Source organism: Cryptomeria japonica, chromosome 2 (assembly GCF_030272615.1).
Source record: "Cryptomeria japonica chromosome 2, Sugi_1.0, whole genome shotgun sequence".
In the NCBI taxonomy this organism is placed as follows: Eukaryota; Viridiplantae; Streptophyta; class Pinopsida; order Cupressales; family Cupressaceae; genus Cryptomeria; species Cryptomeria japonica.
This window is the reverse complement of record NC_081406.1, coordinates 243,298,865-243,325,197: the sequence shown is the minus strand read 5'-3', so window position 1 is coordinate 243,325,197 and position 26,333 is coordinate 243,298,865. Positions and strand designations below refer to the sequence as shown.

At 37.2% G+C, this 26,333-nt stretch overlaps 1 protein-coding gene across 1 annotated transcript in view; it reads left to right on the top strand.

Annotated features, from left to right (window-relative positions):
* LOC131063286 (uncharacterized) overlaps positions 1-26,333 on the top strand; it is a 72,853-nt gene that overhangs the window by 29,585 nt on the left and 16,935 nt on the right. The window contains exons 5-6 of the mRNA XM_057997070.2: positions 19,372-19,530; positions 21,886-22,407. Of these exons, the coding sequence (XP_057853053.2) occupies positions 19,372-19,530; positions 21,886-22,407 (681 nt within the window). The remainder of the gene's footprint in view (positions 1-19,371; positions 19,531-21,885; positions 22,408-26,333) is intronic.

Below are 26,333 nucleotides of genomic sequence, written 5' to 3'. Positions count from 1 at the left end.
GGATCAAGTGGCTCTAGTTGGGGTAGCATTGTTATAAAACCTCTTATCACATGTCAATTAAGAATTAAGATGACACCATTCATGGCTTTCTACAACTTTGAAGCTCAAAGTTTTGTTTACTTTATTCTATCAAACATTAGAGTCCTAAGAGCGAGTTATTTGATCAAACAAAGATAATACATTCTGAATTCACTCAAGAATAATCTCCAACATGCTCTAAATCAAAAAAAGATGTAGCAAACTACCATAGGAATGAGAGACATGGAGACATGGTGTTTGTGAGGTTGCAGCCATACAAACAATCTTGTTTGAAGGCATGCGAATTATTTTAAATTGATTATAGTTTACTAATAGAAAATTTTTAAATTGATTATAGTTTACTAATAGAAAAACAATTTACATCGAAAATTTTTTGCTCAGAAGAGACAAGCAAGATAGAGTATTGTTTAGGAACAGATTAAACATTGTAATTTTCACTATATTTGTCTATGTCATAGAACTCATTGGGTGGATAGATTTCAGAAATATGATCATTTGATTTAACAACCTCCAAGTTTTGATCATCCTCAACAACTTTGTGCTTTTCACTGAACCCTATCTTCTTAAGCAGCATATCATACGTATAATTCTTATGTTTTTCCTAAAACTTCAAATATTTTTTTACAAATTGTCCATTTCTCTCTGTCATAGGGCTTGTATTTGGCACTTTTAACTTCAGATCTTTGAATATTGACTTGACCTACATCACGAAGCTCCCAAAACTTCTCTTTAGTCATCTCTAGCATAAGTGGAACCTGCATTGCAATGGAATGAAAAATGAGTCTTTTATAAGAGTCAAAAAGTTGCATCTTTTTACCTTGGAAATAGTCCATGTTTCTCACCTCTCCACAAGAACTAAAGAATATCAATAGAGAAGACTCCAGTCCTTGTTTCTCACTTTCCACAAGAACCAAAGAATATTAGCAGACAAGACTAACCAAAAGAGATTGGATTTTTTGTATAAGCCTTTGACATAATCAAACAGGATGCCTTGCTAGGTAAAGCTACATTTACTATCCCGCCCATCGCAGTTACCACAAAATAAAAGCCAAATTTCTTTACAATTAAAAGAAAGGTGGTTAATGGTCTTAGGAATTCTCCAAATAGAACGTAGGTTGTCATTTGATTGAGTATGTTTTTGTAATGGTGAACAAATTAGGGTTCCCACCATAGAAGGAAGAAACTGCTAATTTATTACTTGGGGACCATTACATTAGGGAAAGATAGGAATTAGATAGATCTAAACATAAGAGGTTTGAATGCTGATCTAATTCCAAGGGGTTGTTGCAATGTGCCCTCTTCTTTCCGTTAGATTGAATTGATTTATTGAATTTGCTGAAATTAGGGTAAATGTGCTGGAAATTGATGTAAAACTACATAAACAGTAAGCTACAGTCGTCGGATTGAGCCACGAACCTGGATTTGAGGATTGCAAGAGGATTCGGATCTGTTCCCAGAAGGAGCTCCTGATTTGTTGGGACCGGAGCGACGGTCGTTCTGGTCCTCCTAACTTTTCACACTCCAATGGGGATCGATTCATCTCTGTAAATAAAGCTTATCCTGAAGATTACAGCTCCGTACCTATTCTTGCACACACCAGGGAAGGGAAATAGGCTGGGAATAGGGGTTTGCCTTAGGTCAAATCCCGGTTTTGGAATTAACCATGAAATAGAAATGAAATTTGATTGAATTGCAGTAAAGGAAATGTTCTTTTGAGGGAGATGCTAAATAATGACAGAAAAGACAAATGATATAGCTCCTTGTGAAGTTTTGTTTATCTTCTCACAAAATTAGGGTTTCATGGAGTCTTCCATAACATAGAACATGAATGTCAACTCCAATGCTTGAATCTTGACTCTATCTCTACTCTAATGCTTGAAAGAAGACTGATTGCTTGCTTGCTTGAACTTGAATGCTTGATTGTTTGAATTGATTGATCAATATGGTTGCCAGATTGAATGTGATGTTTGAAATGAGAGAGGTAGACCTCTTTTTATACTTGCCCTTCGAAAAACAAACTAATTTCCGACATGAGCCGACACAAAGATGGGTTTCCTGCTCATATTTTATGATTGTTAAGGGGCCCAAATTTGGGGCCTAATTTGGAGGACCAGGGTGCCACGCCCTGGTCCTGCCCAATCAGGCTCCAAATTTAGAGGGCAGAATGATGTATTTAGTGAAAATGATGATAAACATGCAAAGAAAGAGCATAATTAGGTCATATTCAGGCTTTAGAGCGCGATGCCAAGGTGAGGGCTCAAATGCGGTCGAAATTGTAAGGGAGTACAATTTAGGACACTACAATTTTAAATTAATAGGAAGTGATTTTAAGAGGAGTAACCATTTGAAACGGGCTTTCTTTGGTTCAATCACATGGGAGCAAGAATGGTTGAGGATTTTAGACCATTGCTCATGTCTAAGGTTAAGTTGCCAACAAGTAAAGGTGCTTGAAAACCTCCCAAGAGTTGGGGAGAGAGGTACAAATTCTTTTGGAGTCCAGTCTATGGAGGGGAGTACCACCCTTCCATTTCAAGTTATTATAAATCTGTCTCAAAAATAAATAGTACATGAAACTCAAAGAAATCATAGTCTTTCATTAGTACTGAATAAGTTCTTTTCTAAGAGGGAGGCAGATTGAACTCAGCACTAATAGGTGCCCAAGATTTTATTTTATTATCAGATAAAATGCTGCCAAAGTCTTTAATGCCTTTACTATCCCAACTCTTAGTAAAACAGCTATGAGGGCCAAAGTTAGGTTCCATTATAAAGATTTGAAGCCACAGATTTTATTACTATCCTTGACGTAAGTCTTAGCACCTTCAATCCAACTTCTAACAAGCTCCCAAACTTTCTAGATACTCTTAAAGACATTAGAGCCAAATGGGGAAAAAGTAATCTTTCCAAATAAAGTGTCATGAGGATGAAGGCGTCTGTAAACCTTGGCTTGTTTAGGTATAGCCAATTGAATATTTTTCCTTATTAAGATCTTCCAAGGCTGATTACCCATGGAGGAATTCATAATCCTTTTAGCAGCTAGAGCAATACCTTGCAGTTTCAGTTCATTTAAACCTATACCACCGTTGCCTTTGTCTAAACAGCACCAATTACATTTGACATCATACCTTTTTCTCTTCCCTTTCCCATCAAACCAAAGAAATTTCCTGAATCTTTTGTGAGTTTCATTGACTCTATAACTACAAAATATCTATATTCTAAACCAATGCATAGTACGAGCTATAAGAGGCCAAAATCTTCTGACAAAATTGCTTTCTACCAGCCAAAGAGAGATAGTGCCTATTCCATTTGGAAATTTGGTTTTCAATTTTACCTTTAATTCAGTCCCACATTGACTTAAGGGAAGGATTAATAGAAAATGGGATACCAAGTAATCTCACCTGCAAGCTAGTTGATTTTGATTCCAGAAGCAATCATGGATGTGAGAGAAAGGAAGCTAAAAAACAGAACCACTAAGAAGTATTTGGTTCAATAGAAAGATCTCCCTGTTTGCAACAATCATGGATCTGAGAGAAAGGAAGCTAAAAAATAGAACCACTAAGAAGTATTTTGTTCGATAGAAAGATCTCCCGGTAGAAGTTACAACATAGGAAGGCCTTCAGATTTTGGAGCATCTGAATTTGCAATTGCTCGAGGACAAGCAATATTGAGCGGGGCAAACTTGTCATGTCTTGTTTTCATTTAATTTAAGTCTATAGATATTAGGTCTATTCTTTGTCTCTTGTGTCTCCCTTGGTCCTATTTTGTTGTGTCTCTTGTGTCTCCCTTTGTTTCTTTTGAATATGTCTCTCCTTCTGACATTTTTCCTTTCTTTTACTTGGAGTTTTAGACTTATCCATCTTGTCATACCTTCCGTCAGTCCCCCACTCTTTCCTTTTTATTTGTCGGGCTTTTGGACTTGTCTTTACTAGCATGCCTGCTGTTTGACCCTCCAATGCCCTAACCTATGGTATGAGTCATAAGGTATTTCCGACCCTTAAACCCTGATATTTCCACCTTTAGCTATGTTCTCTTTCCAATTTCCTAGCACATATCATAATGTCATTAAAGGTCTCTTTTGGTGCCATAACTTTCCTAGGTGGGATCTTTTCATCCAAAATTATTGTTTAAATTGGAAGATGCAAATTCACATTGTCTTTTGACTTGTTATTGTTGTGGTGGATATAAAAGGGTGAATTCATCCATTCAAAAAACATCATCTATTACTTTATACTAACCCCTATCTAGAAATCAATTGAACAATCATGTTCAAGCATGGATATTGGAGGACGAAAACCCTTTTATTTTGAAAGTAGAGGATGAAATCCCTTTGGCTAGAGAGTGATCTCATTCAAAGGTTGCATTGGAACTTCATTTGATTGCAGATTTCAGTAAGTATTGGTTTAATTTGTTGTTGTTGTTGGTATGAACATGAAAGTTCAATGTTGTTGTAATTGTTAAGCAGAGAAAGAATGGGAGTTATATATGTTATTTGATGTTTGCTGATTAATGTCAATGATGTGTGAACAGTGAATTAAATCTGAGTTATTTAAGACTTAATTTAAGATTTAAATATTATAATCCATTATCAATATTTCAAAGAAGAGTATTTCTAGAAGGGTAAAAATCGGACTTGGATTCTTGTTTTGGCCTGGGACATTACATATTTAAGGGCTTGCATTTTCCTTTTCACATTTTCAAATTCTGCAAGAAGAATAATGGCGGTCTGGCCAGTAGAAGTAGGAATATTAGATGAAGGACCAGGCATATTGGGACAATTTTTAAAATAGCAAGTTCATGATGGTAGGCTTTAGCTCGTCTAAAACAAAGTCCCCAACAAACAGTCTATGATTGAGGCATGTAATTAGGTGATAGCAATAGCATTTATTAAAAAGAAAAAAGAATGTCTGGTTATAGTGTTTGTAGAGCCATCATAGATAGGAAAGGGAGAGAGATTTTAATGGCAATAAGAGTCTTGGACGTATGGCACAACCCCAAGTCTTCCTGTATTTGGGAATTCTGCTCACAGCTTTAGTATTTGTAGCAAGACATTTTTGTTTCTCAAGCCAATTTTTAAATTGATTCTTAGTTTGTAGATAATATTTTTTGTTAGAATCGGTAATATAATTGAAAGGAAATACAAGAGCAAGGAAAGAAAAACAAAATCCAAGTAAGTTTATTGATGAAATAAATGTTACCAAGAGAAATGCAAAAACCTTGGAGCAATCACCCAAATGTGAAGAAGGAGGCACAAGAACTTTTGAAAGGGGAAAAACAAAGAAAAACCCCTTGTGTTATTATGAATGAGGCAATGCCTAAAATGAGAGAGAGAGAGGGAGCAAGAAGCTCTTTACAATATTGTCATTAAGAAGAAATGAGAGAGAAGACATCTCTTAAATAGAGATGAGGAGAGGAGTTACACAGTAACTCCCAAATCTATGAATGCCACAATTCATAAAATGTGTGTGCCATGTGTTCACATCCTCTAAAGGAGGAAATCTAAAATTCCTTAATAAAGGAAAATAAAAGAAATGACTTGTCCTCACACATGTACTAGAGGACAAATTACATGTAGGGATTCCAAATGAATATTCTAAATTAAATACAAATAAACCTAAGCCAAGTAAAGATTAAATATTCTAACACCCCCCCTTAAGCTTTACTTGGGGAGTTTACATCAAACCCTTCAATGGGTTGCAAACCAAGATTTTTACAATGAAATTGGAACTTCTCTTTACAAAATGGCTTGGTCAAAATATCTGCAACTTGGTCTTCCCCCTTGCAATAGAGGAGTGAAACTTGCTTGTCTTCAATTTGTTCTTTAATAAAGTGGTGTTGGAGAGCAATGTGTTTTGTCTTTGCATGGAAAATTGGATTTTTAGCCAAGGCAATGGCACTTTGGTTGTCACAATACAATGGAGTTGGTTCGTGTCGAAGTAGACCCAAATCTTCAAGTAGTCTTCTAAGCCACAAGGCTTCTTTGGAAGCATTAGTGCATCCTTTGTATTCAGCTTCAATGGATCCAAGAGAGGTAGATTGTTGCTTTTTACTATTCCAAGAAATTTCTCTTGAACCAACAAAAAAAATAATCACAAGTAGATTTCCCATCATTGGGATCTCCACCTAGATTGGAATCAGTAAAACCTTTTAAAGTAAAATCAGAATTTGCATCATAAAACAAACCTACATTAATAGTTCCTTTAATATATCTAAAAATTTTTTTTAGCAACTTTAAAGTGTGTTTGTTGAGGTTTAGACATGAATCTTGAAACCAAACCAACACTATAAGCAATATCTGGCCTAGTAAGAGTAAAATAATTTAAACTTCCAACTAATTGTCTATACAAAGTAGGATCAACAAGTGGAGTTTGCATATCAAGCATTAACTTAGTGCCTAATTCAATAAGAATTGAAACATGGTTAGCATCATTCATTTTAAACTTGTCTAAAAGATCTTGAGCATATTTACTTTGAGATAGAAAAATACCATTACTTGTTTGCCAAATTTGCATTCCCAAAAAATAATGTAAAAGTCCTAAATCAGTCTTTTGAAATTTTTGATTGAATTGAAACTTAATTTCAGAAATCAAATTATTGGAACTTGAAGTTAGAATGAAATCATCTACATATAAAATAATAATCACAATGTCATCTTCACTATGTTTAATATACAAATTTGGATCATTTTTACTTCTAATGAAACCTTGAGAAAGAAAGAATGCATTAATCTTATAATACCATTCTCTAGGAGATTGCCTCAAACCATAAATTGATTTCTTTAACTTGCAAACTAAATGTTCATTACCATCCTTAACAAAACCAAGAGGTTGAGACATATAAATTTCCTCATCTAAATCACCATTTAGAAAAGCACTTTTAACATCCATTTGATGAATAGGCAAATTCATATTAGAAGTTAAAGCAAGAACAAGTTTAATAGTAGGCATTTTAGCAACGGAAGCAAAAGTAAGCATTTTAGCAACAGGAGCAAAAGCTTCTGTATAATCTAAGCCTTCAATTTGAAAAAAACCTCTAGCAATTAATCTAGCTTTAAACTTAGTAACTTCATTATTTGCATTCAATTTAGTTTTATATAACCACTTACAAGAAACAAGATTTTTACCTTGAGGTAAAGGAACTAAATCCCAAGTTTGATTGGCAAGCAAAGTATCATACTCTTCTTTCATAGCTTTTTGCCAATGAGGTTGATTTTTAGCTTGATCAAATGTTTTAGGATCATTAGAATTCATAATAGTAGACATTAAAGCATAATTACAATAATTAACTCTTCTAGCTTGAAGTCTATCCATTCTAGCTAAGTATTCATCACTATCTTGAATTAAAGATTTAAACCATTTAGGTCTTCTTTTAGAAGTAATGGATTCATCACTAGAAGAAGAGTCATGAGGAGTAGAGTTATTATTATCATCATCACTATCACTAGAAGGAATAGAAAGAGATGCATTAGGAGTAGGGTTAAGAGAAGGAGGTTGGTCCTCCACAAGCACAACTTTGCTTTGAGCAAGTTCATCATCCTCCACTTTAGAATAATCATGAATGCCTTTTTCTGCATTACAAACATCTCTTGCAACTTTTACCTTGTTAGTAATAGGATTGTAAACTCTATAACCTTTAGTATTTTCATCATAACCAACAAAAATAAAAGGAGAAGATTTAGCATCTAATTTTTGTCTTTTCTCCTTAGGTTTGTGAGCATAAGCCGTGGAACCAAAAATTCTTAAATTCTGCGAATTGGGCTTTTTACCAGACCAAGCTTCTTCAGGAGTTTTATCCTTTAAGGCTTTGGTAGGTGTTCTATTAATTAAATGAAGCTTTATCCTTTAAGGCTTTGGTAGGTGTTCTATTAATTAAATAAGTTGCACAAGCCATAGTTTCAGCCCAAAACTTGTAATCCATATTTTTTTGCATGCAATAAACATATTGCCATTTCCACAATACGAAGAATCTCAATTTTAGAACCAAATTGCCTTTCTTCAAACATATGAAATTCAGTAAACACATCAAGCACTTGATCCTTACTATGAAGGAAATATATCCATGTTCTCCTTGAAAAATCATCAACAAAGGTAAGAGCATACCTTGAACCTTGGATGGAGGGATTCTCCATGGGACCCAAGAGATCACTATGAACTAGATGCAATATAGTATATGCCCTCCAAGATTGACCATGAGGAAAGGGTTCCCTATGCATCTTACCACTCATGCAACCATTGCAAACAATTTGAGAAGGAACAATAGTAGGCAATCCATCAACCATATTTTCTTTTTGCATCAATGAAATATAATCAGAATTGAGATGGCCAAGTCTTTCATGCCATATAGTAAAATCAACAGTAGTAAGCAAGGAATACTTTGTAGGAGCAAATTCATAGAACTTAAATAAGTTATCAGTATCCATTTTAGCAATAGCAATAACATGATTAGTTTCTGGATTAATGATATAACACATGCCCCTATAAAAGTTAATCTTATAATCTTGACAAAGTTTAGGAACTGAAAGCAAATTTGATTTTAATTCAAGATCATAAAGAACATCATGTAATTTCCCATTAGGGACATTCACATCACCAATAGCTTCAACTTTGCAACTATGATTATTAGTTGATTGGATAGGAATATTGGAAGTATGAGGATGCAAAGATTCAAAACATTCTTTATAAGAAGTAACATGATGAGATGCACCAGAATCAATAATCCACTCAAGTGGTTGAGAAACATTATAAGTACATGTAAATGCATGACGAGATGAATTACCATTATTATTACCTTTCTTATAACAATGTTTATGTTGTTGATTATTTTAATTATTTTGGTTCATGGGCTTTTTACCGTTTTGCTTCTTAAAACAAGTATTAGTCACATGACCATCCTTACCACAATATGTACAATGGGGCCTCTTAGAATAATTATTCTTTGGATTATTATTAGAATTGTTATTATAGGATTTAGAATGAAATTTATTATTAGAATAATATTTATTATGATTATTATTATTGGATATAAAATGGTTATTATAATTTTGATTTTTAGACATAAAAGCATGTTCACTACTTTTAAGAGTACCAAACTGAATTAATTTAGCTTCCTCTTGACATAATAAATTACGAAAAATATCATAAGTTAATTGACTAGCTAAACTAAGAATAGCAAGCTGAGCATGAATATTAGTAATAAATTGCTGAAATTGACAAGGAAGACATTTTTTAAGAATAAGATGAATTAAACGTATATCAGCTAGTGTAACTCCTAAACCAATTAATTGACCATTAATAGAATCAAACTTTAACAAGAATTCATCCATGGTTTTAAAATCCGTATACTTGAGATCTTCGAGTTGATCTTGAAGCTGAATTTTTCTGGATTTGTTTGAACTATCATAAGTTGTTTTTAAAATTTCCCATGCCTCATATGCTTTTGTACAATTTCCAATCAGAACATACAAATCAGGAACCATTGAAATTCCAATCAAACCAAGTGCTTCCTCATTTTGAGCCTTCCACCTGTCTTGGTTGGCTTGAGGAGCAGTTGTAGCAGGTTCTGAACTTTTATCAGTAGCAACATCCAAAAGGTGCTTGAAACGAAAAATAAAGGAAATATGTGTTTTCCATGAATGATAATTAGAACTATTTAATTTAATTTCTGGAATTAAAGTAGACATGATAACAAAATAAAAGACAAATTATGAAAAATTACCCCTTTGATTAAAAAATGAAAACTAACCTCCTTGATTGAAATAATAAACCGAATTTCAATAATAATTAAAAATAACAAATTTAAAAAAAAAAAATTTAAGAAGAAATGTTACTTTCAAAGTTTGAAAAAAAAATTTAAATTTAACAAACTTAACTTTTAGTAAACAAATTATATATATATATTTTGATCGATAACAGGTTTAAAATTTGTATTGATTGAAAGGAGAAAATTACATGCTTTTAGGTACTCTGCAGCTTTTCCACTATCATAAGACTATATGAGGTCTCGCCCCTACAAAACTCAAATGAAACCTGAGACAGAAAAACAACACCAGCTATGCCAACCACTAAGGTTACATTCCTTACATCAGTGAAAAACCACCAAAAAAACCAACGGCCTACTAACAGAAAATTCCTCACGAAACCATCCTACCGGAGCCAGCCAAGGGCCTCCTCCTTGGAGAATTGGGAGTGGCATGACTGGGTCCTACATTAGACTGCACCATCCCAACACTGGTCATTGTTCCCGACTGACCTCCTCGCAACTCGCTGCGATCCACGATCTTCGCAATCTTCCATGGGATTTGATGTTGCACCATCGGCCGCCCATCCTCACCAATCGGAGCCTGCGACTTCATTGGGGTCTGCTTGCTGCACAGTTTCGCCCGCTCCGTCGGACCCATCTTCCGCACAAAGTCCAGTAGATCCCGCCACCCTTTCCTTGCATCTTCCAACTGATCTTCAACCGAGCGAGAGGCCGACCACACCACTAGAGGCTGCACTGCATCATTCTGCCCGCCTAAGCGCCTCCACGACCCTTGCACCATTCGCAAACCCACACCAATCTCTGCACGTTCCACCAACTCCATCAGGCCAATCGACCATTTTGGTCTCAGAACGAGAGACCCCACCCACGTCACCTCCTCCCTTGAACTTCCCACCATCAGCGCCAGTGCCACAAACAAGGACGATACGGCCAAATTAGTTCATGGGCGATAGTCACTATTCAGGAATTCATCTCCAAACATCAAATGAACAGCCTTTCAAAATTCTTCCTCGTCCACCCTAAATACATTCTTCAGACGATGGCTTGAAATAGGGCCTCAAAAGGCAGACATTTGGCTCGGAGTGAACAACGAGAAATTCGCTTCCATCGTTCCCCTGCCACACAGCCTAGAAACAACGCTTGCAAAGGAAATTGCAATCCCTCTTCGAGATGCCAAAAACCGACCATAATGTCACAAAACGCTGCCACCCCTTACATTTATTACTCCTCATGCACCACCTCACAACGCACATCGCCAGCAAAACCAAAGTACCAGTCACTGTCATAATTGCACCTATGCCGCCATTCTCAACTTGCTGCCATTGTAGTGTACTCAATCCACATAAGCCTTCCTCACCCCTCAACATTCATATCTAAAATGGGTTCACACATAGTTTTTCACAACTTCTTGGGTTCACCTTTCATACTCAGTGCTTCTTCATACAAATTCTAAGGGATCCAAATCCCTTAAGTCTTCAAAAATATTAAAATGTTCAGCCAAGGAACCATTTGCACCTACGTTCGAGAGCACATTAGCTTCTGCATTCACTTCCCTTAGAACTTGTGATACTTTAAAGTCCTTGAACCCAATTAGAAGGTCATGTATTCTTCTGATATGTTTATCCAGGTGCCAAGCATCCATCCTACCCCTAGCTATGCCATTCACCACTATTTGGGAGTCCCCTTCAAGGTGTAGTTTTTTCACCTCCAATTTTTCGCCATAAGAATTGCTTCGATTGCCGCCTGATACTCAGCTTCATTGTTAGTGCCATCCACCAATCTCTTTGCTCTAAATGCTAAAATACTACCTTTCTCATCTTGAGCAATGACCCTGGCACCGGAGGTCCTGAGATTCCGCATGGATGCCCCATCAAAGTTGATTTTGATCCATCCCCTGTCTGGCGCCATCCACACATGACTTTTTTCAACAACCCTAGGAGGATAAGCCCTCAAAAGCCCATTAGCAGGCCTGAACTTGATCAAAGGCCAGCCCACTAGGATACCAGCATCAAATTGAGTGAATGGGGTCTTCGCCAGATTTACCTAGGACGCAGCATTAGAGACTAATTCCGAAATCGCCCTCTCCAATCTGATCAAAAATCGCTCCATGGGTTCTTTTTATCCTCAAAGAGCCGTCGATTCCGTTCTTTCCAAACTTCCCACATTACTGTTGATGGCATGACCTTCCAAATTGCAGCGAAGGTTGATGAAATGTTCAAAACCGGCCACGATTCCAGCCAGTCTTTGAGGTTCCCTACCAACAGACCCTTCCAACTCAGCCTCTGCAACCTGAATCGCCATGCTTCCTAGGCAAACTCGCATCCCAGAAGAAGATGGTCCACATCTTCCTCCTCCTCCTTACATAGCACACAATGAAAGGGACCCGCAAACCCCATTCTTTTAAGTCTATCCCCTGTCAAAATACAACTGTTACCCGCCAGCCATGAGAACGCACCTGCTTTGGGCAGACAAGCGTTGTTCCAACATATCTTTGCTTCCCAATCCACGTTCCTGACATCTTCCTCCAAGGTGTACCCCAGCTTGACAAAATAAATTCCACTCTTCGCACCACACCAAATGATTTCATCTTGCTCCTTGGAACCCGTCACCTCTCTACTTTTCTAGGATATTCCTCAACGTCCTTTGATCATCCTCCCCCAAATCTAGATCGCTAGGATCCTTCCAAGTCATTCTCTGTCGCAGATCGAATGATTCTGGGACCAGAAAATCGCTCACTTTGTCTCCCCAATGTTGGATGGTCTTTTGAACAATCCGCTAAGGAACCCTGACATCCAAGGCTGGGCGACCATCCCAAGAATCCTGCCAAAAACTAGCCTTATGGCCATCTCCTATTCGCCATGTCAGGTGATTGGTAACCAGGCTTCTACAATTCATTAGAAAGTTCCAAAGGGTAGATCCTCTAGTGGGATTTTCAACCGTGAGTATTCTCTCCCTATCTTCATTGTCCAGGTACTTGGCCCGAAGAATTTGTACCCATCTTTGCTCCGGCTTACTATACATCTGCCACACCAACTTCGCCCCCATAGCTTCATTGATTAACTTTCAGTCACAGAGCCCCGCACCACCACCCCCTTTCGGTTTGCAAACTCTTTCCCAAGCCATTAAAGGAATTTTGTCCTGATCCTAGTTACTATTCCACATGAGTTTCCTCATTTTCTATTGAATGTTCTTGATGATCATACTTGGAAGTTTGAAGCAAGCCATGGAAAAAATTGGCATTGCCGAGATTACTGATTTCAACAGTAAAATGCGACCGGCCAACATGAGCCATTTGCTTTTCCAACCCTCCATTTTTGCTTTACAACTGTCAATTAGCCCTTTCCAAATCTTTGTCGTACCAGCTCCAGCAAAGAGTGGCGTACCAAGAAACTTCCTCGGGAGATGTCCAATTCTAATGCCAAAGAGTCTGGCAATGACCCTTTGAGTGCCTACCTCAGTATGAAAAAAGAATATCTCCGACTTTTGCCAATTGACCTCTTGTCCAGTGGCCCAGTTAAATTTGTCAAGAACTTGTTTCATCACCGTTGCTTCTTGCATGGAAGCCACTCCGAAAAGGCAAGTATCATCAACAAACTGAGAATGTGTAGTCGGTTCCACCCCTCTAGCAATCTCAATGCCTTTCCACATCCTCTGAGAACGCTTTCTTGCTATCGATCGGCCTAATACTTTCGCCAACAAGATGAATAGAAAGGGGGAGATGGGATCCCCCTGGCGAATACCCCGCGAGGTAGGAAAAAAACCTTGGGGGCTGCCATTGACTAATATCGAAACATTGAACTGCATAATCATACTAGAAATCCACTTAATCCAACCATTACTGAAACCAAACTTAGCAAGCACAGCCAATAGAAAAGACTTGTCAACTCTGTCATAGGCTTTCCGGATGTCGAGCTTCAGCATCATTCTTCTCTGTCTGCTCTTCATGGCCGTGTGTATCGCCTCATGAGCCACAATAATCCCATCAACAATGTTCCTCCCAGGGGCGAAGCCGCTCTGTTCACAGGATATAAGTTTTTCCAGGATCAATTTGAGTCTATTGGCAGCAACTTTTGAAATGATTTTGTAAATAGTATTGCACAGCGAGAATGATTGGAATTCCTCAAAGCACACCGGTTTATCTTTCTTTGGGATAAGCGCCACCATAGTACTATTGAATTCTTTCAGGATAAATCCCCTAGTCCTGGACTCTTCAACCACCACCAACAACTCACTGCCTAACAAATCCCAAAAATACTGGTAAAAGAAAGCTTGAAAGCCGTCCGGGCTCGACGCTTTCTCCCCACCAAGACCAAAAATAGCTGCTTTCAGTTCCTTCAGAGAAACTGGCTCCTCAAGCATCTGATTGTCCTCCCTAGTAACTAATTGTGGGATCACAACCAAAAACTCCTCTTTCAATCTTACCTTTGCCATCTGTAATTTCCTCCCAGAGCTAGCATTTATCTGTTGTTTTAATAGGGCCATAAACATTGATTAAGAAACCTGAGAAATTAATAGTCCGTGAGCTTACCTTTGCCATCTGCCAATATCTAGAGCTTGAGACTGCTTCCACTTTCACTAATTGGGGGTTCCACAAGATTCCCAGGCCACCTGAAGCCCCCTCCGGACCAACAAAAAAATCAGACCACCTCTGTCTAACACCAAGTATCCTAGCCGCCTCTTCACTACCTAACTTTGTTTCCAGAATGCAAATTACCTCTGGTTTCGCCTGATCAAACCCTCTTTTGATCATGCGACGCTTGTCAGGAGCATTGCAGCCCCTAGCATTCCACTTTAGGAACTTCATTGCTGCCCAAGAGAGAACAGGTCTCTCTCGGATCTAAGAAGTCTGGTCCGTCCCTTCATGTTGCCTGCTTCCTCCAGCAACTTCTGTCTATTTTTCCTTCCCCTCATACTCCCTTTAGTCTCCTTATTGGGCTTTGATTTGGTTTGTTTGATGGTCCTTGTGTCTGTGTCCCCTAACTCCGTAGACATCCCCAACGAATCATCACTCAAGTCATCTTCATCTCCAGATTCCATCTCCATGGATTTCTCATAGTCCTCCTTGGCCATGGAGACATGAATATCTTTGAGCCTGATCGCCTTTAACTCTTCAAACTCTACAGGAGTGTCAGAATTTAGGGTCGCTGGTAGCCTCCCCATGATTCCAACCAAAGGTACCTCCCTTCCAGTCCTAAGGGGAGGAGGCCTCGGGGGAGGAAAAGGAAATCCCACACCGCCTACCCCAGCCTGGGGTTTAAAAACTGGGTCTGACACCAAGATCGATCCAATCGTTGGAGTGAGACCGCCCCTAAGCGCTTCACCACTTGTTGAAACCACGTGGGTCTCCCCCATCATATCCTGCTAGGAGCGATCCACATGCCGAAGTAGCCTCCCCTTCAACGCCTTTCAGATATGCGGCATCTAAACCTACTGCAGAAACAGTGACTGGAGATTGGTCAGCCAACTTAGTCTCCATTGCATCTTTGGTGACTTCCGTGGACACTACCAGCTGATCCTTTCTAGCATCGTATTTCAGGCTTGCTGCGCCCGGACAAACAGCAGAATCGGTGGCAGGAGTCGATTGTGTGAGCGTGACATCCGGCACGTCCTTTGCAGATTTCGTTGATGCCACCAACTGGTCCTCTAGTGCTCTGTCAGCCCTGCCTTTGCCTTTCTGACCTGCCATACATTCAAATTCCTCATGCCCCCACTCTTTACAGGACTTACATTTCACCATGATCTCTTCAACTTCTAACTCTTGCCACCAGAAGCCCTTAGGGGAGCGGATTTCAACGGCCTTGGGGAGCAAGGGATGGGATTTCCACATTATGCAGATTCGAGCATACATGCATGAGTCCAGTTTATCAATGGCTTCATCCGATTTGATGAATCTCCCTAGCTTCTCACCGATTGTCTTGAAAACTTCTTCCTTCCAATACTCATGCGGTAAGTTCTATAACCTAATCCATATTGGGATTTCCTCAATGGAGGCTTGTCGGGGATCAAAGTTGGGGATCCAATCTTTAATGTAGAACCCTACTCCCTTCATCATAAAAGGCCCATTATACATGATTCTGGTTTTTTCCACTTCTGACCCAGCAATGATTAGGAAAAAGCCGTTAGTTAGGGTTTTGATCTCGAAATGGCTCCCCCATTCCTCATCAACCCATTTCCTTATCTTTGGAAAAGCAGGCCAATCTCCTCCCCACTTCATGAAGAAGGCTCTAGTGCACAAAACTTGAACCGATTCCTTCCAAGTCGGTGAATCAATACAGATGCTAATGGTTCTCTTCTCCGTCGTCGCCAGTGCCTCCACAGTGATGGGTTTCTTGGTAGCTGCTAGTTTTTTCTTCCAAAACCGCTCCTCAGTCTTCTTTTAACTCCACTTAGGGAAGTTCAAGATCCTGGAATGGCCCCATTTATTCTTGTCTAGCTCAAAGGAAATTCAGGCATCGTCAAAACTGCCCCTATCCCCCCTTCTTTGATCTGAACCATAACGTTGGAACTGGGTAGCATGAGGTGGAAACCAAGGCCGATGGTTGTCAAGACACCGTGAGCCATTCTCCATCTCTCGCGTTCGAAATCCACCGCCACCTGCAAACCCTAACCTCCTCCTACGCTCCATAGATATTTATATATATATTTTTTAAACTTTATTAATAATAAAAATAAAATGATTCTTTGAAAACATATATTTAAAAAGTTCTATTATAAAATAATTTACATACTTTTTTTAAAACTTATTAATATATGAAATATATTTTTAAATTAAAGAAACTTAATTAAAAGACTATAAATATTATAAACTTTTTGATTAAAAAAAAACTTTATAAACTTTTTAAAAGTTTGAAACTTTTATATAAGAAATATACGTAAGAAAAGAACAGAAGTAAGAGCTTTTAATTTGGAACTTTATAAACTTTTACTCGTATAAACTAAATGAACTTGGATAGCGTGGAAGGTAAGGAAATGAAACGTTATAGTAGGAAAACAACGTTATGTTCAAAGAGAATATGGGCCTCAGTCCTGACGGTTTCTAAATATGGGCAGAATAAACCAGAGACAATACACAGAGGATGAACACTTACAAAAAAACGTTTAATGTAGAAAAGGCAGTGCCCATGCAGGTGTTGATGCAGTGACCATGCAAGGGAAGATACTTCAGTAGGTTCAAATAGGTTTAAGAAGAAAATGGTATACTCAAGAATGAGTCAAACAGAGCAAAGGCGAGGTGCTATCAACACAGAGATATAGACACAGAGGTTAAATTTGTAGAGATAACAATACAAACAAAAGACGATATAATTTTAAACTTCTGGAACAAAAATTTGCAATACGTAAAACTAGAGAACAATATGAAACTTATTTAAAAAAAAATCCTGCAAACACGAGATGTTAGAACTTGCAAGCAAATTAGAGATGGAATTTAATAATAATTCAGTTTTGGCGGCAAGCCTTCCAAAACAAGTTAGATAAAATGGGTTTGGCGGCAAGCCGACCAAACAGATTAAGGAGGCTGAGTTTGGCAGTAAACCTTCCAAACTAGTCACAAAAAACTTAAACCAAAGAAATAACTTTGGTGGCATGCCTTCCAAAGCACGTTAGCAAAAAAAAAATTAAAAAAATACAGATTTAAAGCAAAAAACCTGCACAGTAGAAAATATTAGAGAAAGAACTTCTTCTCCTTTCAAGAATGCCTCCAAGAGGGTGAACTCCACAGAATGGTAACCTTCATCAATCTCAACTTGAAACAAGGATTAGGACCTGCTCTGATACCATGAAAGGAAATACAAGAGCAAGGAAAAAAAAACAAAATCCAAGTAAGTTTATTGATGAAATAGATGTTACCAAGAGAAATGCAAAAACCTTGGAGCAATCACCCAAATGTGAAGGAGGAGGCACAAGAACTTTGAAAGGGGAAAAGCCAAAAAAAAACCCTTGTGTTATTATGAATGAGACGATGCCTAAAATGAGAGAGAGAGGGAGCAAGAAGCTCTTTACAATATTGTTATTAAGAAGACATCTCTTAAATAGAGATGAGGAGGGGAGTTACTTTGTAACTCCCAAATCTATGAATGCCACAATTCATAAAATGTGTGTGCCATGTGTCCACATCCTCTTAAGGAGGAAATCTAAAATTCCTTAATAAAGGAAAATAAAAGAAATGACTTGTCCTCACACATGTACTAGAGGACAAATTACATGTAGGGATTCCAAGTAAAGATTAAATATTCTAACAATAATCCTTGGCATGTCATTTAGGGGTAGTTTTTAGAATTTACAACACAATTTGAGCAATACTTTTGCTAGAATGATTAGAGGCTGAGTTTTTGACAAAATGAAGAGAGTTTTTATCCACCATCAAAGACTAGAAATTGGAGTTGAGAACTCCTTTACAGGTAATATACAGAGAAAGGTAGGAAGAAACATCTGCAGGGAAACTCTATAAGAAATAGCGGGAGATCTGACAAAGCATTGAAGCAGGGGAAACCACAGGCAACTGCCCTTGTTAAACTGTAAGAATGGCCGGCCTAGTCACATAGAGTCTTCCTCTTTGTCAATGAGCTTGCTAGAATAGGGCCATTGTCACCAAAACCTCTTTTTGTCATTGAGCCATCAACAACATAGAGGTAAATGTCACAAAAACAGCCATGGGAGCTTAGAAAGATAGAAATCTTTCCAAATATGTCGTCTATTGATTGCATTCACAAGACAGAAGCTAGACATCAATTAAAAAGATGAGAGCAATGATTGCAGTAGGGACAGTGGGATGCGTGAGTAGGTTAAAGCCATGACATGGAGACAATAGGATTGCAGTAAAGGAAGTTGACAAGAAATGATCACAATTGGTGGGGAAGGGGAGCCAGATGTAAGTTTGAAAAACAAGGAAAACCTAATAGGGTTGATCACAACCATCTGTTAAACCTTAACATTTTTATTCATTAATAATACTTGAAGGACCTAATTTAAGCCTTAATCAATGCATACGGTAGCTTTCATAGGTGACCATTTTCCTTGCAACTTGGCGACTTAGCTGAACTGATTCTCATATATTTTGGTCAAGTATAAGGTTTGTTCAATTAAAAAATTCAAACTGAAAATAGAATTACAACAAGCATTTTGGTTAGATTAAGGGTATTTAGATTATTTGTTTTATCAGTTGGGTTACTTTGCTTCTTCCTTACTATAGGTTTTTATCCACAAATCTGGTATAACGTTCTTTTACATGAAACTTGGACCAGTAATTGTTTTTATTGTTACAATAATCTCTCCTTAATTCAGGCTGAAGTGCCAAAATAACACCTAAAGATACAATAGGTTTGGACTCTGGACCATATGAAGGTTTCCTTGGCTGCTGAAGTCTGTATTCCATTATCTTGACTAGGAGTTCTGAATCAACCATTAACTGGTCCCACTTTATATTTTTGGACATTTTATGGCACATGGTACCATTAAAAATTCATGCATGTTTCTTATGTTTATTCAAGCTATGATATCGATTTATATGAGCCCACATACAAAATTATTGTATGGCTTCGTTAAGCTTCAGTTTCTGACAGTGTTAAATATGATATGCAGAATGATCATGTTGTTGCACCAATCTTCTCTGTTCCCCGGAAGTCCATAGAAGATAATCCATTTACAAGCCTTCTGCTTTGTTCTTTAATGTCAGCTGGGTATACCACTGCAAATGGACAGAATCCAACTATACAGTGGTGTGACAATCTTGTAATAGAGGTGATTAATCAACTTCTCTGTAAGCAATTTAATCCAAATTTTTATTTGGTGCCATTTTGAATATATCGAACTCTTTTTGGAAATTCTAAGAAACAAGTATTACTTGGAGTTATCCATGTTCGTTGAAATTTGACATAGAATTTTGTTTTTATTAAGATCCAAGAAAATCATTTTGTTTATTTAGTTAGTAGTTAAACTGAGTCTAGATGTGTGGAACATGATGGAATGATGTTAGATGTAGGTTTAGCATTTCAAAGAATGATTTAGGTAAAGATTTTATATGTGGAATTTGGATTGTGCCCAGTTTGGGGTTGTTTCCTTTCTTTATAAACAGAAAACCACAGTTGTTCAATAGGATTGGAAAGTTGACTGCAACTCTCGAAAACAGCAATGCTTATGATCAAAGATGCAACTATTATTCACATGCACATGTAGAACTGATAATGTGCATGATCAAGTTAGCTATACTGAAGGTAATTGAGGAAATTGCTTCATCCACTCTACTCCATTTCATAGCATTCACCATAAGCATCACAATAGACCAATATCATAGAGTGAAATAAGCTAGACATAAGCTTTGGTATGATCAATGGGTATTGCCACTTTCACATACTGCACCATTGCTTGTATACAATACATGACACAACCTTACCCATTTATAGTTTTCTGTTAGGGTATGCTTGATATTAAGTGAGCACAAACCTACTTTGTTTGTGAAGAGAATGCTTATATCCTATGCCAAGAGAAGCAATGATAACAAATTTTTAAATGTAGTACAAAGGAATAATGGTTCACACAGCATAACACGATAATTTACTCTTGGAAACCCTTTTGTGTAAATCCCCAGCAAAAACAAATCTCCTTGTATTCGTTCATCCATTCACAATAAAATAAAATATCTCACACTAGTGCTTAACCCTAATCCATGTGCTGGTATAGGCACATCAGTATAGGAAACCATTAAATGGTATTCCAATGTAATGGGTATAAAAGCATGGGCCAGAAAACCACCTATAAAGGCCCATGAAAATCCTTAGGGGCTTACACCCCTAAACACATTACAAGGGATGCCACTAGCCCCCCATACCCATAGCTAGAGTAATGCCCCAAATCACACTTATATGGTGAAGTATAGAGTCTATAAATCCCTTGAATGGTCTTTTGCTAAGATTCTGAATCCTCAAAAGATTTGGCGAGTTTTTTCCCATATCTTAGAATAGATATTTTGTGATACAGACCTATAGTCTAAATATGGACCCACACAATAGAAACATGCAACAGAAATAAACTCTACAAAGAACAACTTCGTTATCTTGGGAAAACCCACTAGAGGGAAAAACCTAGCCTCCTAAAGATTCTTCCACTTATATTAAATCCTTAAAACACATTACAATCTGCTGCAAAGTAGCCACATCATGATTTCCAACACAAAACAACACAGATTGGTCACACTGACCTAACACATGGGTCACACCACAACCCAAGTACAATTACTTTTAATTCAGTATCAAACTTCATTTCTACATGCTTTCGTTTCTCAGATGATACCTCACATTATGCTCTTGTTATCTCTCCTTGTTTCCCAGTCCTCGCTTCCTCGTTGCAGCACTTACCTTCTATGCCTTTACTCCATCCTAGTCTTTTTCACTTGCTTTCAAATGCCATGAAACCATATATATATAGCATCGGGAATAAATCTCCTTTTTATTGCAGTGCTTCTCAAGCTAAAGATAAGATTGTTATAGAAGTGCTGGTGAACAAGTGAAATAAATGTACACATTTTTTGGGGTTTTAATTTCCTTTCAGTGCTAGTGCAGTTGTCAGTAGCAATGATCTTTATGGAAAACATTCATACAGTCATAGTTCTACCAAAATTATTGTTAGTGATCTTTGATCCACCATCCATGGTTAGGGTCTAGAGGATGGCTAATAATTTGGACTCTCCATCTGTGTCCATTAATGTGATTGATGTATCACACTGATCAGACACTTCACTGCCCCTAGATCCATGCCTAACCATATAGTGTGGGGATAATAGTATACCTCTTGTAGTAACATGTTTTCTTGTTTATCATGTGTATTTAACGCATGTTCAATCTTAAAAGATTTCAAATTGTCAAGACGCTTCAAAATTACATTTCATTCTTCTAACATGCATGGTTGATGCTACATAAGAAGTAATTTATAACTTGAGATACTGAATGGAAAATTTTGAACTAGGTGGTTTTAATGCATGACATGTGGGTTTTTCTCAAATTTAGTATTTTTATTTGATGGTCACATAACGGTGTTTTCTTCTTGAATTTCAGGTGAATTATTTGTAAACTACCTTATGGTCTTTGTTTTTGGATGCAGTGGCTTGAAGCAGTTGAGCTTGCCCTCTTAAAGGGCCGTCATCCTCTTCTGAAAGATGTTGATATTGCAGTCAAGCCTGCAAATGATCCAGTCATAATCAATTCACGAGGAACACAGAAACATGTTATGGATTCATATATTATCAATTCTTCCAAGCACACAATTGCAGCTGGTGCGGAACAGTCACTTGGTTCTAGAGACATGAATGCATTTGATAATAGTAGTGGATTGTATGCAAAAAATGAAGATGGGGGTCATAGATTTTTGTTGAACAACAAATCAACTAGTCATAAAATGGTTCCACGACACAAACAGTTTACAGATGCAGAAGTCCAAAAGGCAAAGCCCATGGATTTGTCCCAAGAAACAGGATCCTCAATAGACACAGTGAATGAAGTTGAAGATTCTGAGAGCAGTGAGGAAGAAGTTGAAAGGGGTCAAGTTTTGCAAACAGCAGAAACTATTATGAAAGTGCTTGATGTAACCATGCCTGGTACTCTGGAAGATGAACAAAAAGCACAGGTTTGTGAGCTATTGTTATAGGCATGGGTTTTGCTTCTTGTTTGGAGAGATGTAGTTTACTTTTGTGCAATTGAGTTTCCTAAGTTTAATTCTCTACTGCAAACACATTTTTTGCTGCAATGCTTACAACAGTGCTTGTTTTTCTGAAATTGTGGGATGCCTTGTTTAGTATGATTTGTCATTTCTTGGTGTAGATTATTTTAAAACTAGCTAGGTGTGAATTCGTCAGGTTTTTGAACAGGGCATATGAACATGCATGTGTATGTCATAGATATAGACACGCTTGTGCATATGCGCGTATGTGTGTACAAACAAAAACATTTTTGTGTGCATTTTTGAAAGAGAACTTGACTTCTAAAATGACTATTGTAGAGGGTTAGTTTATGCAAATGGTTTTGTCCAGCCATTGCAACTATTGAAGTTATATCCTTTGGTACTAATCACAGTACCAAGACTCACTGGGTACTGGAAAGACTCAGTCCTGAAGCTAGCTTGGTCTCCCAAGGCTAGGGAAATCAAGGGCAAGACGTGATAAATCTGGCTGGGCTCTCTGAGTCCCAATGCCAAGACTCAACCAGCACAAATGACTTGAAAAAGCTAAAAAAAGTAAAATTATAGAAGTAACTAAAACACATCAAGAACATTCATATTGCCATTGAAGCAAAAATGCAACAAGTGGGTTGGGCAGCAAACATTGATTAAATTGAGTGCATGCAGTTTGTAGTAGCTCACAATGCATTTAAAGGAGCCCATGATGCATTTGGAGGAGACCAGCATCAATCTGGAGCAGCCAGTGGTCTATTTCGAGCATCGAATTTTAAGAGGTATGTTTTCTTTTGAATCTTTTCATTTGGTATGTTTTCTACATTTGTTTTATTCTTCTCCATTTTGATTCATGGAACTAGAAACAAAGAGGGGGAAATGGAAAGAACTAGTTCTCTTTCATTTTTCTCTCCTATTTTGTTTCCATAATCAATCTTTTTTTCTTTTTTTCCCTTTTTATCCGCAAACCCAAATCTTTAATCATTTTTTCTTTAATTTGCTTTTGCGATGTACTTGCAATTGATGAATTGTTAATGTCAACACAAATTACAAAGAACCCTTGTTAGAGACATATCACCCTAGGATCTAAGAAAAAGGAATTGATTTATAATTATAGCAAATTAAAATTTGTAGGGGAGGCATTAATCGCTTCAATTTTCAATTTGTACACATACCTTGCTAAGATGTTTATTTGTGTAAGAAGTGCCAATTGATGATATGTGCTAGGTCAAAACTTAGTTAGAGTTATTTGAGGAGATATTAGGCCTATAATATAGGCAAAGAAAAGAGATGGTAGCCATAAGACAAGGTCAAGAAGACTCCTATATTTTTGTGAGTTTGCCATTCCCTTTGACTTCAAGTATTAGTGGCAATTTGGGCCTAGAGTTTGTGGATCAGAATGGATTCGTATATTATACCATGCACTCTACAACTTCCCATCCATCTCTTGAGAGCATAGGTTGGTATAGAGATAGACACGAAGCAACAAGAAGTTTAGTTGGAGATTTTTTATTCTATTGTTCGATTTTATTTTATGCAACCAAGTAATTAGTTCCTTTTTGTTTTAAAATACATTTTTTCGATATCTTTATGTCTTTTGAATTTTAAAATTTAAGTGTTTTTGAAATTTTAGAACATTTCTTTTTGTTTTGTTTAGGTCTCCTTACTAGCAAAAGCTAGTAGATGCTATTTCTATGGTTGGGGAGTGGTTCAAAGCTCAGCATGATGAAGAGATAAAGAGTTCAATACTAAGTGAAAAGGTGGCAAGTGTGAAGATCATTATTAGTGAGCAATGTGATAGAATTGAATAAAGGTTGCACCATCATGTTTGATGGTTGGATAGATAAGGGAAACATGGCATTGTTGAATTTCCTTCTCTTCGTTAGGTGGTACAATTTTTCTTAAATCCATTGATACATTTGGGAAGGTAAAAAAATGCAAATTTCCTCAGATTTTTTGAAGATGTTATGTCCAATGGGGGTGAGGCAAACAATGTTTAGATTGTTTCAATTAATGCAAAAAATTATGTTGTTGTAGTTAAACTTCTCTTGGAGAAGCACCTATATATATTTTAGAATCCTTGTTTTGCTAATTATCTTCAACTTATATTGTAGGATCATGGCAAACTCTCATATTAAGACAATTCTGGACCATGGTAGAAATATTTGCAAATACATATACTTTGCTTGGATCCTTAATGAGGAAATACATAGTGAAGAAATTGACCAGTGTCCACGGGATGCCTTCCCCCGCCAAAATCCTCCTATTTTGGGGACAAGGATGCCCCCTTGTTATCTCACCACTACCACCTAAGTTTCAAGGATGTTTCTAGGATGTCCTCTTGTAGATGGGACATTTTTAGGATATTCCCTTTCTCTGGAGACTTGTGGGGGACTTTGGAACATCCAAGGGATTCCCAAGATTCTCTCAAACGTCTTGGAGAGACTCAAGCATCCCGTGTGGCAAAGGACTGCAGAACATAATAATTTTTTTTAAATCACTTTTTTTGAAATGTGTGCCATAGGCCCTCACACCCAAACCCTAAACAATCACAAAAAAATTCCAAATAGGCTTCTAAGCCTCATTACATCTCACACCAAAATTTTATCAACAAAGTTGGAAGTTGCAACAATAAGCTATGGGAGTGAAAAAAAATGCTAGTGGAGGCTTAAGGATTGATGATTAGTGAGAGGAAGAGCAAGATGAAGATTGATGCTGATCCACCATTGAATCAAATGATTCAAAGCTTTATTCAAGCCTCAAGTTAGGCTTTCTTTGTGAATTTTTTTACTTCTTTTTTCATGGTTCAATTTATTAACTAATCATCTTTCCTAATTTTAGTTGATAAATTTAGTTATTAGCTTAGAGGTTCACAATTTATATTACTGCAAATTATTATTTTAGTTTTAGAAATAAATAATGGTCAAATTTTAAATTGATTACTTTTATAACAGCCATATTTTATTTGTTAGATGTTCAATTTTTTGTCAAATTAGGATTCTCTGCTTTTGCACTTCATGTGACCTAAAGTAAGAGTAACAAAAGTGAAATCTTTGTTTGACAAAGGTTAAGAACAAGGATTCCTAATTATGTATCCTCTTTTCTGCACTTCGTACAACCTACAGTAAGAAAAACAAAAACAAAATCCTTGTGTCTTAATCCTTTGTATTATGCATAATTTTAATGTTTAAATTGAAAACTTACAAAATTTAATATCATTTATTGCAATGTCACTGAGTTCTTCAATAGGGTTGAGGATGAGATTGAGCCTCAAGAGGTTGAAGAAGTTGAAATTGAGTCTGATTATGTATCTGATGAAAGTACAAAAACATATAGTGGTGAAGGCATTACTTCCATTGGGAATGCAAGTGTTAGTTGGCCTTTAAAAATGTTACAAAAATATGCTAAGGGTCCCTTCAATCCTAAACCCCCTTTAAAACAATTTGCAATTAAGTTACATACAAAGCATAGGGAATCTAGGGCATTAGGTTGTGCAAGTATCATTTTTGTAGGTTTGAATTTGAGGGAAGCATCATCAAAGTTGATGCCCACCCCCTTCATATCCAAGGCAAAGGTGTAGAAGTATGCAAAAAGTTGACATAAAACCTCGAATATAGGGCTGAGATAACTAAATTGTAGGGTGATAGTGAAGAAAATGCATCTACATCTGCTTCTTTGCCACCAAGGGGTAGGGGTCATCAAAGTTCTACTTCTACTTTGCAAAGGTCACATGCACATATTCAATTTCCTCTAGTTCAAGAGCAACAAAGTAAGGGGAAAGGAAGGGTGACTAGTGATGCTTCAAACCTACTAGCAGATTTACTCAACGTGCAATCGAAGGATGAAGCAAATGATGCTATTGGCAAATTCTTCTTTGCCAATAC